Genomic DNA, 17601 nt, shown 5'->3' on the forward strand with positions numbered 1-17601 from the left:
TGTGTTGTGTTTGGGGTGGTGGTCCCTGACTGACCTGGTGTAGTAGGAGACCAGGAGATGTGTTGTGTTTGGGGTGGTGGTGGTCCCTGACTGACCTGGTGTAGTAGGAGACCAGGAGATGTGTTGTGTTTGGGGTGGTGGTCCCTGACTGACCTGGTGTAGTAGGAGACCAGGAGATGTGTTGTGTTTGGGGTGGTGGTGGTCCCTGACTGACCTGGTGTAGTAGGAGACCAGGAGATGTGTTGTGTTTGGGGTCGTGGTCCCTGACTGACCTGGTGTAGTAGGAGGCCAGGAGATGTGTTGTGTTTGGGGTGGTGGTCCTTGACTGACCTGGTGTAGTAGGAGACCAGGAGATGTGTTGTGTTTGGGGTGGTGGTCCCTGACTGACCTGGTGTAGTGAGAGACCAGGAGATGTGTTGTGTTTGGGGTGGTGGTCCCTGACTGACCTGGTGTAGTAGGAGACCAGGAGATGTGTTGTGTTTGGGGTGGTGGTCCCTGACTGACCTGGTGTAGTAGGAGACCAGGAGATGTGTTGTGTTTGGGGTGGTGATGGTCCCTGACTGACCTGGTGTAGTAGGAGACCAGGAGATGTGTTGTGTTTGGGGTGGTGGTCCCTGACTGACCTGGTGTAGTAGGAGACCAGGAGATGTGTTGTGTTTGGGGTGGTGATGGTCCCTGACTGACCTGGTGTAGTAGGAGACCAGGAGATGTGTTGTGTTTGGGGTGGTGGTCCCTGACTGACCTGGTGTAGTAGGAGACCAGGAGATGTGTTGTGTTTGGGGTGGTGATGGTCCCTGACTGACCTGGTGTAGTAGGAGACCAGGAGATGTGTTGTGTTTGGGGTGGTGGTCCCTGACTGACCTGGTGTAGTAGGACACAAGCGATGCGTTTCTGATGCCGGCCGGGCTGCAGCGTACGGTGTAGTTGATGATGCGGACGTTGCTGAAGCGAGGTTTCTCCCAGCGCAGCCAGATGGATGTGGAGCTGTTGGCTGTAGCCTTGATGCTGCTGGGGGGCAGGGGAGGGGGCAGGGGAGGGGGGTTCCCCTTAGGGAGCACTGCAAAAACACACACAGGCAGTTTATACACAAATATTGGTATTGTACAGACTTTCTTTAACTCTGACAGACAGAATAGAATGACACAAACCAGCACGCACACACAGACACACACACCGATGAATAGACACACCTTTGCCATGTGCCTTCTCAGTCCTGCCCTTCCATCCTGCAGCATATCCATCCGTCTGCTTATTGAAGGCCCACACCTTCACTTCATATAGTCTGTCAGGGACTGACACACACACAGAAATATATAGAAACGTATCTCAACACAGAAACACACCAAAGAATACAGAACCACAAGAACGCCTGGCATAATGACCATTTTACCATACAAATATTATCACCTGGAGCAGCAGGAAGGGATTTAAACAACACTGGCATGTGAACATCCCAGACTCACCCAGACTAGAGACCTCATGATGTTTGACCCTCTTGCGGAGCTTGATGGTGTGGGCCTCCATCCTCCTCACCCGCTCCCTCTCAGGATGAGCCTCCCCATTGGTCAGCTCCTCACCAACCATCTCCCTGCAAAAGAGCTTGTAGCCGGAGATCTGCGTGTGATTGGGCGGGGGCTGCCATGTGACATGGAGGGAGTTCATTTTGGCCCTAACCTTCAGCTCTGTGGGAGCAAAGATCACTGGGAAAGACGAAAAGCAAACAAGGAGCCAGCGTGAAATAACATTACTAGAGCGCATGACATGATTCAAGAAAACAAGATCCAGACATTGATTTATTGTACCAACTCAATTTGACAATCTCCTAATGGCTTTAACATTAAATAATGTAATTCTATAGACCTGTTTCTAGAACAGGTGCCGCCTTAATTGAGGATGATGGGCTTATAGTAATTAATGGAATGGCATCTGTCACGCCCTGACCTTAGAGTCTGTTTTATTCTATTGTTTTATTCTCTATTTGGTTAGGTCAGGGTGTGACTTGGGTGGGCAAATCTATGTTTATATTTCTTTGTTGGCCTAGTATGGTTCCCAATCAGAGGCAGCTGTTTATCGTTGTCTCTGATTGGGGATCATACGGGGATCATACAGCCCTTTTCCCCACCTGAGATTGTGGGCTGTTGTTTTTGCATTGTGCTGTCTAGCCCTGCAGAACGTTACGTTCGGTTTTGCATTTTCTTGTTTTGTTGGTGTTCATTATTAAAGGAAATTATGTACGCCTACCACGCTGCACCTTGGTCTCCTCATTCAAACAACCAGCGTAACAGTATCAAACATTAAACACATTGTTACTATGTGTTTTAATACCATTCCAATCTATTCCAGCCATTATTATACGCCGTCATCCCCTCAGCAGCTTCCTGTAATTCACATGAACTGACAATGAGGTCCTACTCAGTGAAATGTTCTTCTGTGCATTAACAGATTTTCTTCCTCTGTGCAGTAACTGATTTTCTTCCTCTGTGCATTAACAGATTTTCTTCCTCTGTGCATTAACAGATTTTCTTCCTCTGTGCATTAACAGATTTTCTTCCTCTGTGCATTAACAGATTTTCTTCTTCTGTGCATTAACAGATTTTCTTCCTCTGTGCATTAACAGATTTTCTTCCTCTGTGCATTAACAGATTTTCTTCCTCTGTGCAGTAACTGATTTTCTTCTTCTGTGCATTAACAGATTTTCTTCCTCTGTGCATTAACAGATTTTCTTCCTCTGTGCATTAACTGATTTTCTTCCTCTGTGCATTAACTGATTTTCTTCCTCTGTGCATTAACAGATTTTCTTCCTCTGTGCATTAACAGATTTTCTTCCTCTGTGCATTAACAGATTTTCTTCCTCTGTGCATTAACAGATTTTCTTCCTCTGTGCATTAACATATTTTCTTCCTCTGTGCATTAAGGGCATTTGTGAGAGCTCAGTCACTGTATAGAAAAGATTGAATAGATTTCTGTCCATTTGTTAGAAATGGATCTTCTGCCTTTACCAAGAACCTCAGACACACACACACACACACATTGTAAGAGGCACAGAGTCAGCCTTCCCCCTGAATGGAGAGTAATTGTATGGCTGATGCAAATGTGTAGGTGTATTCACAACATGACACTGCCCAGCCATGGACAGTCAGCATGAATGGAAGTTTGCAGTGTTCTTTTCAGTGCTAGTATACTTAGTTACAGGTTAAGAATGGGAACGTGAAGGCTGCTCTTACAGACAAGGATAATAATAATATTATTGGATATCTATTTGTCTACGTCTATAATTTGTTTATGGTGTGCTTCTGTCTGTAAGTTATTACAGTAGGCCTGAGATGTGTCTGAAACTTTGTTCCCCCCTGCTGCTGTCTTGGTTGGACGAGGTCTCTCTTGAAAAATAGATTTTTATCTCAATGAGATTACCTGGATAAATAAAAGGTTAAATAAATAAATAAGGACCATACCGGGTCAGGTCACTTATTGTGGTGGATACTTTCACATAGTGTAGGCTATTGATGCTGAAGTTGAAGGGTGTGTATGTGTTTGTGTGTGATATATATATTTGTATATCCTGACCAATAAAGGGGTTATTTGTTATTGTAGTTTGGTCAGGAAGTGGCAGGGGGTGTTTGTTTAGAGTGTTTCGGGGTTTGTTGGGCTACGTTCTTATGTAAGAGGGGTGTTTGTATATATATACACATAATATATATATATATATATATATATATATATATATATATATATATATATATAGAGAGAGAGAGAGAGAGAGAGAGAGAGAGAGAGAGAGAGAGAGAGAGAGAGAGAGAGAGAGAGAGAGAGAGAGAGAGAGAGAGAGAGAGAGAGAAGGCAGGGCGCGAGGTCTCACCCATGCTGTGGTTAAAGTGGGCTGGGGTGTGGTGCTGAGCCCACTCAGATGGCACACCAAAGCCTGCTCCCGTTCCCGCCGCCATCCGCAGTCGATAGGCCTGGTTAGGCTGAAGCTCCCGCAAGGTAAGCTGAGTCTCATTCCCCCCCACCTCCACAGAAAACACGTTGTCCACTGCAGTAAACACACACACACATACATAACATGCAGCCCATCTTCATTATTTTCCATGATCTTATTATGCATGACCTGATGACTCATTGTATACCATGGATAGAACAAAGAACACTTTATGCTTTGGGCTTATACCCCAAGCCACTCTTCAATACTTAATACTTAGAATCCACAATTGTTCTTAGAGCCAAAATGTGTGACTGAGTTAAAGAGTATTTTGCAGTCATTCAGGACACACTCCCCAACAGCAACTGCCTAGCTGTCTCTCTGCTGTTGCATACTGATACACATACCAACAGGGCATACACCAACACACACACATAGCCACACACACAGGCACACATTCAGCCATAATTAACATCATTCTCTACTACAGGAATCCTAACTTTAGATGCACACGCTTTATGGTTGCATAAATCATGCATTGATTTGAGGCTTTGTGCCTTCCTGAAACATGAACCACCACGTTCTAATACCGGACAGCGTTATATTAACACAGGACAGCAGTGTAGTACTGTGGCCTCCGTGCCAGTAGATGGCGATGTGCTCGCCTTGTTCCAGTGTGGAGTAGTCGATGCGGTAGCGGGTGACAGCTCCTCTGCTGTGGTGGGAGGACAGGGGCAGCCACATCACTCTGATGTCTGTAGGAGAGGTGCTGAGCAGGGACAGCTGTGGAGGGGCACTGGGTACTGTGGGGTAGAGCATGGCAGGACATTCTTAGTATTAATGTGTCATATAGTTTGCAGTACAGCTAACCCTGGATCTAGTGTCAGGTGACTTAAGTAGCCTATCATATACACTGGAGGGGCACAGGGGAGTAGAGCATGTCAGATCAGGTACAGGACACTCATAGTATCCATACATCAACCATACTATTCCACAGGCTACTAAACAACTTTAATCGTTACATTATCTCTTAGCAACAAAGTAGAATCACATTGACGGGCAACAATATCTACTCAGGTGCGTAATTCACGTATAAAATAGGTTGTATTACAGTTGACCGCATCATACGTTCTTTTTATTCTCAAGTGTATGATGACTCATGTAGGCTGTCATATGGATGCATTAGATCTAACTGTGTCTCTGTTGTTGTCCTTTGAGAAGTGAGGTCTTTGGTCTACTCACCGTCCTCCAGCATCTCCACGGTGACGGGCCGTGACGGGCGGCTGGCTCCCATGGGGGAGTAGGCCACCACGTAGAAGGTATAGGCTGTGTGTGGCAGTAGCTCCTTCACATGGTACTCTGTGGTGTCGTTGTTCACAGCAAACTGGTATTCCATGTGATCAGAGCCTGTGGACCACACAAGCTCAGTGTTTTACCAGGAGCACAGGACACACTCAGCCTGACCTGACAGTGTCATTCTCTACCATGCTACCAAGGAACCAGGAACCTATGTATGTTAATGCCTATACACTTGAAACTAGTTAGCATCCTTGTGCATAGATGTCATACGTACAGGCCAAACACACACACAGACACACACACCCACACACGCACGCACACACACACACACGCACGCACGCACGCACGCACACGCACACACACACCTGAAGTGGGCTGGTAGTGCACAGAGAAGCCTATAATCTGGTCACTGTTGTGTTCGGGCCGTTCCCAGGTGAGAAGGGCGGTGGTGCTGGAGTGGGGCGTGGCAGAGAGCTGGTGTGGCGGGCTGGGTAGACCCTCTCTCACAATGACAGACAGCTTGGCTGTGGCGCAGGCCGTCCCCAGAGCGTTGTCAGCGATGCACTGGTAGTACCCTGCGTCGTCCAGGCCCAGCTGGTTGATGAGCAGCACCCCAGGGCTCTGGGTCTTCACCCGTCCGTTAGACTTGACCGGCTTGCCATTCTTCAGCCAATGCAGTGCCGGGGGAGGCTCCCCAGAGCTGTTACACACAAACCTGGCTGTGTTTCCCCGAGAGAGAGACACCGTCTCTGGGGGCTGGAGGATCACTGGTGGGGCTGGGAGAATGCGAATAGAGAAACATCCTTCTTAGGAAAAAATCCTTCACAGCAGCATATATATTACAATTTACTAGAGGACCAGAGAACTAAGATCGAAGCCAAAAATACAAATCAGAGATCTAAGATCGAAGCCAAACATGCAATCTATACCACATTCTCACACTCACATATTCTTCCTCTTACCTGGCACATGCAGTTCAGCCGCAGCGATGACAAACTCGCGGGTCTTGGGTTTGTTGGCACGGCAGACGTAGACCCCCGCATGGTAACGCCGTGTGTTGGGGATCACCAGGTTGGTTTCCAGGACAACCACGTCGGTGGCGATGGGCTTGCCGTCTGTGTCCAGGAGAAAGAGCAGAAAGGAACAGAGAAGAGACAAGTGATTTCAGAGAAAAAAATATCAGAAAAGACCAAACTAAAGCAATTAAAAACAGTAGTTTCATGCACACAACACTAGGCACTGCCATTTCAAGGCAGCTCAGTTCAGCAGTTGAATGTCAAATCACAGAATAGTATAATGAGCATATTCAGCCACTAGGTGGCACTGTAAAACCTCTGTGATGACGGGAGTTTTCTCAGCAAAGGTAGAAATATGAAACACAATGAAGATGATATTACAGGAATAACACAGGAGCTTGGTACCAAAGTATTGGCCAGGCTCTCATTGTGACTCTCAATCAGGGCCGTATGTGATACAGCCTGGATTCGAACCAGGGACTGTAGTGATGCCTCTTGCACTGAGACGCAATGCCTTAGACCGCTGCACCACTCGGGAGGGATTGAGAGAGAGTCTTACCCTGTCTGCTCCAGGACACCAGGGGTTTGGGCTGCCCCCCCTGGGCCATGCACTCCATCACTGCTGGACGCCCCTGCACCACTGTGGCATTCTGAGGAGGTGCCACAATCACTACCTCACTTTGGGCAGGGCCAGGACCTGGGCACACAGACACAACACAGACACAGGAATCAACAGCTGCCTTACAACCAACTCTAACCCTCAATGTCTTATATCAGACACCGTCATTCTAACGCGGCATGTCACAAATTACCTACCAATGAACTCAGTTTAGGCAGGGTTGTGGTGCTATCTGATGTAAGACAATGCTGGGGCCCTTGTCAGGATTCAGTGTAACAACTCTGAACACGGAACTCAAGACAACTGGGAATGGTCATCCAACTCGGAATTCCAAGCTGGAAACTCTGGCATCTTTCTAGAACTCGGACTTTCCGACCTGAAGATCACTGACGTCATGATTTGACCATGTTTCCTCGTTCCCAGTTGTCTTGAAAGCACCACCAGTCATTGTCCTGTCCATCACTATGACATCACAGCAGCTCTCAATAGGGGAGGAAAGATCACCTGACACCAGTCTAGTTTCCCCTTGGGCCCACAGCGATTAAAGGCCCTCTCGGTTAGTTAGGATCAGTGTTACCAATTTAGTGACTTTGTTGCTATATTTATCAAGTTTTCAGACACCGCCAGTGACTTATATTGGTAAAAGAGGTTAGCGACAAATTCAGCAACTTTTCAGGCTGCCTTTGGGGAGTTTTTGCTACTGAGAGTTTCTACGGTTTTGATAGCATTTAGTGACTTTTCCCACAATTCTGCCACAAACGAGAATGGGAGAAGCTGTCTGTGTAACAAAAATCACAGTAACGGTCCACACACAGCCAGAGAAGCACAAGGGAAGAGGGTTTGCGGCAGGAGAGGGGCCAAAAACGCGACGTAGGGGACCGCAGCTGTGCTGCAGCAAGGCCAATTGGTGTTGTGACGTAGTCGCGGCAATGCAAAACGTCATCTAGCGACTTCTAGCGACAAATCAAGGAGCCAATAGAGATTCTCACTGAAAAATCGTTGGCAACACTGTTTAGGGCAGCTAGCAGCTCTGTCAGGAAGAGGAGTGGAGGAGACAGAGCTAGCTACTAGCCTGGATAAACCAGAAAGAATGCTGCACAACCAGGCTAGCTAGCTACCCCAATGGGCTTAATAAAGAGAGGAGCAGAAGGCTCTATATTATGTATGCTAAACTTCTTTGGAGTCACTTATTGTAGACGGATTGACAGAGAGAGAGAGAGAGATCAAGGGCATCTGAGGGAGAGGGGAGTCAGATAATGGAGGAGAGGCAGTGAGGGCCTTACTCTGAGAGCATGGTGGTGTAATTCTGCCAAACTATATGACTAAATAAATCTCCATCATTTTCTTGGAGCAGTAGAAGAGTGCATTAGCAGAGCAGATGAGGCCCTTATTTTTAGTGGCTCTGTGTGAGTGGCTCTAGGGGTAATTATAGTAGGAAGGGAGGCCCATCACACTGCCTGGGCCGGGGCCTGCTCTGCCTGTCTCTCTGCTCAGAGCCTACATTATGATAATGAGCTCCAGCAGGGTTTCTGGGATACTGTAAGCACATTATAAATTAATCATTGAGCATACATACAGCACTACTTGGTTATGCATGAGGGCTTAAGGTTTTAAATGGGCCAGTCGAGTTCTCCCAGGATTGCAGGATGTGCCTTCATAGGGTTTTGTGTAAGTTCTGTGCTCAGAGTGTGTGTGCGTGTGTGTGTGCTTTGCATGCGCACATGCATGTGTATGCGTGGATGAGAGAGAGAAAGTACACTGAACAAAAATATAATTGCAAAGCGTTCGTCCCATGTTTCATGATTTGAAAATACCTGATATTTTCCATATGCACAAATAGCTTATTTCTCTCAAATTTTGTGCACAAATTTGTTTACATCCCTGTTTAGTGAACATTTCTCCTTTGCCAAGATAAACAGCATGATCATTACACAGGTGCACCTTGTGCTGTAGACAATTAAAGACCACTTTAAAATGTGGAGTTTTGTCACACAACTCAATGCCACAGATTTTTTGAGGGAGCGTGTAATTGGCATGCTGACTGCAAGAATGTCCTGCCTCACAACCGCAAACCACATGTAACCATGCAAGCCCAGGACCTCCACATCCGGCTTCTTCACCTGCATGGTCGTCTGATGAGGGGTGGGGTGGGGTGGGATGTGCTGAGGAGTATTTCTGTCTGTAATAAAGCCCTTTTATGGGGACAAACTCATTCTGATCGGCTGGGCCTGGCTCCCCAGTAGGTGGCTGCCCAGTCATGTAAAACCCATAGATTAGAGCCTAATACATTTCTTTCAATTGACTGATTTCCTGATGTGAACTGTAACTCAGTAAAATCGTTGAAATTGTTGCATGATGCGTTTATATTTTTGTTCAGTATATAAAGGTATAGACATAATGTACAACTGAATGAGTGGAGTTGATGTGCTCAGCATTATTCTTTCAGGAAGATGGCATTGGTGTTCAGCTGTTCCATTCCTAAACCTCTTCCGAAATGAAGGCTCGAGATGTAATGGCATTAGATTTGACATAACACCTCAAGAAGTCTGGGAGAGCTTTCTTCTCTGACCTTGAGGTTTCTAAGGGAGCAGGGCTTTTTTCTTCTTTTATTTAACTAGGCAAGTCAGTTAAGAACAAATTCTTATTTTCAATGATGGCCTAGGAACAGTGGGTTAACTGCCTTGTTCAGGGCCAGAATGACAGATTTGTACCTTGTCAGCTCGGGGATTTGAACTTGCAACCTTTGAAGTTACTAGTCCAACGCTCTAACCACTAGGCTACGCTGCCACCCCGGCTTTGCGTCACACCAAATACCTGCTACTGTAAGCTAGCATCACTTCACACAGCCTGTTGGATATTGGGAGGTGTGAAAAAGGCAGGAATGCTGTAATTTCTTCACCTGCTCAGGCTGTCTGTGTGACTGTGAGAGTGGTGTGTGTGTGTGTGTGTGTGGGCATTTCTGCGTGCGTGTGTGAAATATGTGTTGTATGTGAAAGTGTGTGGTGTTTGTGTACACATCCGTGCGTGTGTGGGAGAGAGAGAAGGTATACAGTAAGTGTGTCAAGGAGTATTGAGCCATCAACATAATGCAATGTCTATTTGTGAATGTGCGTGTCATGCCCTGATCTGTTTCACCTGTCTTTGAGATTGTCTCCACCCACCTCCAAGGGTCACCCGTTTTCCCCATTAGTCCCTGGGTATTTATTCCGGTGTTCCCTATTTGTCTGTTGCCAGTTTGTCTTGTCAAGCCAACCAGTGTGGTTTTCCGTGCACCTGCTTTTTTTTCTCTTATCTCTCTTTTGCTAGTCCTCCCGGTTTTGACCCATGCCTGCCTTGACTCTGAACCTGCCTGCCTGACCATACTGCCTGCCCTGACCTCGAGCGTGCCTGCCACTCTGTACCTCCTGGTCCCTGACCTTGTTATGATTTTTTGCCTGTCCACGACCATTCTCTTTCCTGCCCCTTGGATTATAATACATATCAGAGACTCGAACCATCTGCCTCCCGTGTCTGCATCTGGGTTTCGCCCTGTGACCTTATAGTACGAGCATGTCTCTGTGTGTGTGTGTGTGTGTCTGTGTGTGTGTGTGGACATGCTGCAGGGTGCTGAGAGGTGATTCATCTCTGTTTCCCTAGCTGATCCACAGGGTGCAGACATTTCCACACACTTCAGTCTTGTGTCCAGGCAACAAGCCCATTAGGGCCAATAGGTATTAAGACTCATATGTTTCTGATGCTCAGACTGTCTCTCTCTGTCTCTCTTTCTGTGTGTGTGTGTGTGTGTGTGTGGGTGCGTGTGTGTGCTAACGCTCACATAGAAGCAGATCTAGACATAGACCTTCCACAGACACTAAAGTTTGATGGAACCAATTGAAGGCCAGGATTGATCTCCATCAGTAATGCACCTTTTGTCAGAAGGGAATAGGCGTGGGTGTGGAGAGCAGAGCGAGGCTGTGAATACTGCTTACAGCCTGCTGATATCAGACATGAGATCATAGGTCTGGAGCCATATCTGTCTCTTTACCTCTCTCATTCCAGCAGAGTTCCAGGAAACACATATAAGCAGGAAGCAATCCACTAAATAGGCTATTTAAAGATCACACCCAGACAGAGGGGTCAAGCACATCCAAAGGGATCACTTGCCTCCAGACGTCATCAGCGAGAGCGAGAGAGATTGAGAGAGCATAACATACCTGTAGTGACAGTGAGGACGGCATCCTGGCTGAAGCGTTTCCGGGCAGAGTTGGAGGCCACACAGCGGTACGCACCCCCATCCTCCTTAACCGCCCCCAAGATCTGGAGCACACCGTTAGGGAGAGAGATGAACCTGAGGGGCGGAGGGGCGGAGGGAAAGGGAGAGAGGGTGGGAAGGAGAGAGAGGGAGAGAGAGAGTGTGGAAGGGGGAGAGAGCGAGAACTAGTGCTTAGCGAGATATAATAATTATTCCTCACTGGTAATCTCCAACTGTGTACACGCTCATTACCACCATACAGAACTACAGGAGTAGGTCTCCAGTGACGGCCATTAGGCTACACTATCCTTATATCTAACAGCTATTTAGCATAACGCCGTCCAACAATATGGAATCGAAAATAAAAGTAGACAAAAGAAAGGAAGAAGAAAGAAATTACACTAAATACATTGTATTCCTAATGACAGAGAATACGTAAACAGGGGAGAAAAAGAAGAGACTAGAAAGAATGAAATATTTAGAAATCTTTACTGATAGATACAAGAGAACAATGAGCTCTCAATCTAGGTCAGAGAGATTGCGCATTGCAAAACAGCATTTAGAAGCAGCCATGGCTGCTGGTTGTGCCGACTCTTGTCAATATTTATCTCTCTTTCACCCACCAGCTCCTCTTCCCCCTCCCTCCCTCCCTCCCTCCCTCCCTCCCTCCCTCCCTCCCTCCCTCCCTCCCTCCCTCCCCTGCTGCCATGGAAGACAGGTCAGGTTCCCACACACACACACACACACACACACACACACACACACACACACACACACACACACACACACACACACACACACACACACACACACACACACACACACACACACACAAACCCGGATGGTTCCTCCAAGCCTGAGGCCTGGGCTTTCCACTATTCAACTCCTATTCCACAGCCTTTTAACTCTATGATGATGGACTAGTAATACCCTGACAGAGAGACTGTACACAACACTGGTCTCTGGTCTGGGTCTCATCTCTACTGCTGCCCATTAGTACCACTTTGTGTCAACACAACAACATCACAGCACTGTACAGCTCGGTTCGGCATTGGGCTATGGGTCACAAAGGGATAGACTGTTTTTGAGCCAGATGCCTCTAATAATGTCAGGCAGGCACAAATGTATAGCCAATAGCAGAGCTGAGGCAGAAACGTCAATAGTGTTAAGTGCTTGGGTAAATGAGCATGAGAGTGGGACCGTTTCTGGTGACTAGTGTGTGTGTGTGTGTGTGTGTAGCCACTGCTCGGCTGTGAGAGTGTGCATTTGAGTTTTCAGGCAGACGAGACAGCATTAAATCGGGGGTTTCTATAAGTAACGCTACATGATTCTCCTCTGTTCAGCCCTGGATGTCAATGCACAGAGTGTTGTTAGCACACTGGTCCTGCCCCCCCCCCCATGCTAATGCTAATGAAGAAAAGCTGCACTTTCCTGGCCACTCAACATGAGACACACATTTAAACAAGTAGTCATGTGAACAGCCATATGTGGGCCATGGCCTTTGAAGGGCAAAAATATACAGGCCGTCAACTCAGCGCATGATCACTCCGAGCGTACACAGATGCCGAGTGTGTGCGATATGCATCTAAATGACTAACAAACAGCTGCCAGTCTTTCTATGATTGGTAAGGACAGATCAGGTGGAAAAAAGTGTAACTTAATTTAAAAAGGGCCAAATCTCTCCCATGAGGGAGACGAAGGGAGCGCGAGTGAGGAGAGAGGAAAGGCCAGGGAGGAGAAGGGAGGGAGCAGAGTCATGTGCAGTAGATTATGTGCATCTTTCTACCCAATTCGATTCAAAGCACATCAGTTCCCAGGCACTGGACTGGCCTCAGCCTGTAGCCATGTGAAAGGGAGATGAAGGAGGGTTTTGGGGAGTAGAACAAACAGAAGAGAGAAAGTGACCAGGCTGAACTTTGTGGCCCTGACCTTCAGCCTCTGGCTGACAAGAAACCAACAGATCTGTGTCCATCCCTTATCTCTGAACTCTGCACTACTGAAAAAGACCAACATGTACTCATTTCATTTAACTTCCTACCAAATTCTCAGGTTATTCCCTGACTGCCATTATGCAATGAAGTAGAATGGTGGAGGGAGCACAGCCCTCACATGATCAGTGGCAGCATGGACCTTAGAACAGATCCAGTCTCTGCTGGCCAGCTGGAGCTCTCTCAGGGGACAGCATTGGGACCAAATAGAACAGACAATCACTTACTGCCAGGCTCTACTGGTGTGCATCACCGTGTGTGTGTTACCGTGTGTGTGTGTGTGTGTGTGTGTGTGTGTGTGTGTGTGTGTGTGTGTGTGTGTGTGTGTGTGTGTGTGTGTGTGTGTGTGTGTGTGTGTGTTGTGTGTGTGTGTGTGTGTGTGGGCGCGTGGGTGCGTGCGTGCGTGCGTGAGAATGTGCGTGTGTGTGAGAACGTGCGTGGGTCTGCAATCTACCCCATTTAGAACAGTGATGGACAAGTTCACAAGCCTTGGCATTGTAGTGACAAGAGACCTCAATCAGCTATTGAAAGCGAATTGGGACATGAAAATTTATCAGCTTAAATAAAATATCGATTTTTGGAAAACTCTGCCTATCTCCTTGGTTGGTCCTATAAACGCTATTAAAATGGTTGTCCTACCCAGGTTTCTTTACTTCTTCCAATGTCTACACAATTTCATACCACAAAGCTATTTTAAGAAACTGGATTCAATAGTAATTCCATTTTTATGGGATAACAAGGCAGCCAGAATTTCAAAGAAGCATTTATGCAGAGAGAGGGGGGCTTTGGCCTTCCTCACTTTAAACTGTATTATTGGGCTGCTAATCTGAACATTGTGTCTTTCTGGAGGGAAAGTTTACCTGCGATGCGACAGAATGATATGCCTTCATGGCTTTTGATTGAGCAGGCCTCCTATCAACGTTCCTCACTTCCTGCACGTGCTAATAGTCCATCATATGCGAAAAAAGCCACTTATGACTCTAATCCAGTCATTTGTCATATTCTTAGGATCTGGAAACAGATTAGGCATTTTCTTAACATACCCACTGTATACATTGACAGCCCGATTTGCCTGAATCATGCTTTCCACCCTGCATTGGATGATGTGGTGTTTTCACAGTGGAGGGAGAAGGGGCTCACAACAATTGGTAATTTATACATGGATGGTCAGTTAGCTTCATTTCAACAATTACAGGGTAAGTTTAACATGCCAACAACACATTTTTTCAGATACCTCCAAATCAGGAATTTCTTAAGGACACATATCCCACAGTATGGCATTAAGACAAATAATCCTACATTAGACAGCCTGACCCTTGTCAAACCCCATTCAAAAGGGTCGGTCTCTAGACTGTATGATGTGCTACAGGCCCACATAGAGGTATCCACAGACACTATTAAAAGGGCTTGGGAACAAGAACTTGGTTGAGAAATCTCAGATGAAGACTGGGTAGAAGCTCCCAGGAATATAAACCACAGTTCAGTGAATGCCAGACACATCCTTGTACAGTTTAAGGTGATACACAGGTTACACTACTGAAAAGTAAAACTGCATAAAATAATCCGGGACACCTCACCACTGTGTGAGAGGTGCAAGCTGGATGAGGGAACGTTGACCCACTTATTTTGGACATGTCCTAAGTTACATGTTTACTGGGCTCTCATTTTTGATTACTTCTCTAAAGCCTTCGATAGAGTTCTAGCCCCAGATCCATTGATCGCTGTGTTTGGTTACAGTTGATGGGAATAACCAGGAAGGGAAGGCTGTCTCTCTTTGTACTCTATTAGCCAAAAGGCTCATATTGCAGTTTTGGAAATTGGAGACTGTACCTACCTTTGAAATGTGGTTACGGGATTTAGGGAATGTAATACATATGGAAAAGATACGATACAGTACCTCCAATAGAAGCCCATTGTTTTACAAAATATGGCAGCCGACACTGGATAAATGGTCTAGTCCCGCTTCATAACTGAGTTGATCTGCTGCTACTCTGTGCTGTACTCCACTCAATGTTTATTTTTGGCTTAACTACACTGCTTGTAATGACTATATGCTGTCTTCTTATACATGTACCACCTAATAGGATTTTGTTTTATTTTGTGTATGTGTGAGTTAAGTTTTGTTTTGTCCTCTAAATTGGCCATCCCATTCAACAGTACAATGAACGTCAATGTTTGTATTGCTGTCTTTTTTTATTTATTTTTTATTTGAAAATAATAAACATATTTTAAATGAAAAGAAGAGAATGTGTGTGTGTGTGTGTGTGTGCGCGCGTGTCACCTAGGCTGGCTGGGGATGGGTTCCTGGTCCCTCTCCCAGGTTATCCTTGGCGTGGGCACTCCGTCTATCTGGCACTCAAAGCGGGAAGCACCCCCAAGGGGCACCACCTGGGCCTCTGGGTTCTGATGGAAACGAGACAGCGCTGGGAGTGAGGGAGAAAGGTGAGGGAGATAGAGATAGACAGCAAGAGAGAGGGAAAACGAGAGAGAGGGAAAGAGACACAGAGAGAGATGCAATCAGCAAGTGTGTAGCCCACACGTAGTAACTGTAGTTAACAGCAGGGGGCAGCAGTGAGTCCTAGAGCTGAGTCTTATAGGGCTGAGGGGGCCCCTGACCTCAGGCCAGACTGAGTTGGGGCATTATGGGGGAACACAAGAGCTCTGACTACCTCATCAATCAGCTCCAGGGTTGCAAGCTGTTCTGTCCAGCCTGCAGTCATAAAGAACTGAACATACCAATCCAAGATTACCTTCAAATTGTATTCTCGCCAAACCGCTGTGGCAGACTAGACATAAAGCCATACATAAAGCACTTAAGGAAAAAGTCACATCCTTACATCCTGAAGTTGTCCCTAAGCCCAAGACATACACTTAAAAAAATCTAATTTGAACTGATTTGAAGATATGAAGCATGGCTAATGTGTCACAACACATGTAAGGACTAATCCTACCTAGCGACCAAACATAAATCTGTCACAACTACTTCTGAGCTGATTCTCACATGGCAAAGTTCTTCAGAAAGCCATATATTATTAGCTGACTAACAGCACAAATAAGCTCAGCACCTGTCATGGCAAAAACTAGATGCTGTACACACACACACACACACACACACACACACACACACACACACACACACACACACACACACACACACACACACACACACACACACACACACACACACACACACACACACACACACAAATGGAGCAAAGTTTCTCAATGAGCACACAGAGCAGACCTCCACAGAGCAGCTAGATAGATAACAGGTCATCCAATAGTGTAAAGTAAGCTAGCACTTGTAACTGTTGTGGCCAACTGGGCTAATGGTTAACTTACTGAGTGAATGGACCAGATGAAATAGATTACTGTATCAACTAAATCTGTTAGCATGTCTTGTGCTCTATATGAGTTCAATCCATAGCACGTTTATCTTCAGTCTCTCCCTTCTCTGTCTGTTCCTGTTCTCTCTGTGCCTCCCCTCTCTTTCTCTCTCCTGTCCTCTCTATTCCCCCTCTCTCTCCCTCTTTCTGTCTCTGCCCCATTCTTTGGCCCCTCAGCGATCAGATTGCAACTTTCTTCCCCTCCCCTTGTACTCTCCAACCACAACACATGGCTTCCCTGCTCTCTGTCTGTCGGCATGTCCACCAACTCCTCTCCTCCCCTCCTCCTCTACCGTGATTTACACCCCCCCTCCCCCTCTCTCTCTTTAACTGACTCACTCACTTTTTGAACAGCCATGCACTTGAAACATGTTTAGAGTATTATAGACAAAGGCCTGTCACACATTTATCTCATGTGATGTTCTGCCTCCTAATTGGTTGTGGTAAAGACATGAGACAGACAGACAGACATGGGCCTCTGCTCTCTCTGCTCAATGTCAGTGTGCTCGTTGAGGTCCATTGCATGCAGGCCCCTGGCCCTGTCTGTCTCCAGCAGCCATCCATCTCACAGCAGTAGCAGTCTACAGCACATTACATTTACCAGCTCCCTCCACAGACACCTTCTGAAGGACACACTTATTAGTCTCTCTCCCAGAACAGCCTCTGCCTTCACCATCCCAAACTCCTCAGTCAACTCCCACCCAAATCTCCCACCTTCCCTTCCTCCCCAACGTATCCTCCCCTACCTTCCTACTTCCTTCTCTTTTCACCAATCCTAATTCCTCAGCCACCTCCCTCCCTCCATCCCTCTCAAAGTCCTCAGTCACCTCCCTCCCTCCCTTCATCCCTCTCAGTCATCACCTCCCAACCTCATTGTCCCTTCATTCCCCCCAAACAAGGCATCCTCATAAATAGGCATGTGACAGCTGACAAAAGGAGGAACCTCCATAAAGGATACAGTCCCATTCTACACAAAGCTAATGACTGAATAAAGACTGCCACTTTTACAGAGGATAATGAAAGCAGCTCTACGGGAGGATAGAGTGATGGGAGATGAGAGAGGGAGAGGAGAGGAGAGAAGGAGGGGAGAGGAGAGGAGGAGAGGGGGTAAACCGGATCTCTTGCTACCTTCTATCTATCTATCGC

The 17601-nt window shown here is 46.6% G+C and overlaps 1 protein-coding gene across 2 annotated transcripts in view; it reads right to left on the reverse strand.

Annotated features, from left to right (window-relative positions):
* The window catches only part of igdcc4 (immunoglobulin superfamily, DCC subclass, member 4), a 65564-nt gene that overhangs the window by 14686 nt on the left and 33277 nt on the right, over positions 1-17601 (reverse strand). For both annotated transcript variants that reach the window (XM_014175439.3, XM_045708217.2), the window contains exons 3-13: positions 15351-15492; positions 11044-11177; positions 6791-6928; positions 6178-6330; positions 5581-5991; positions 5159-5323; positions 4582-4719; positions 3857-4030; positions 1464-1700; positions 1191-1292; positions 862-1057 (exon numbers count right to left, since the gene is read on the reverse strand). In XM_014175439.3, the coding sequence (XP_014030914.3) occupies positions 862-1057; positions 1191-1292; positions 1464-1700; positions 3857-4030; positions 4582-4719; positions 5159-5323; positions 5581-5991; positions 6178-6330; positions 6791-6928; positions 11044-11177; positions 15351-15492 (1990 nt within the window). The remainder of the gene's footprint in view (positions 1-861; positions 1058-1190; positions 1293-1463; positions 1701-3856; positions 4031-4581; positions 4720-5158; positions 5324-5580; positions 5992-6177; positions 6331-6790; positions 6929-11043; positions 11178-15350; positions 15493-17601) is intronic.

This window comes from Salmo salar, chromosome 26 (genome assembly GCF_965601325.2).
Source record: "Salmo salar chromosome 26, fSalSal1, whole genome shotgun sequence".
Classification (NCBI taxonomy): Eukaryota; Metazoa; Chordata; class Actinopteri; order Salmoniformes; family Salmonidae; genus Salmo; species Salmo salar.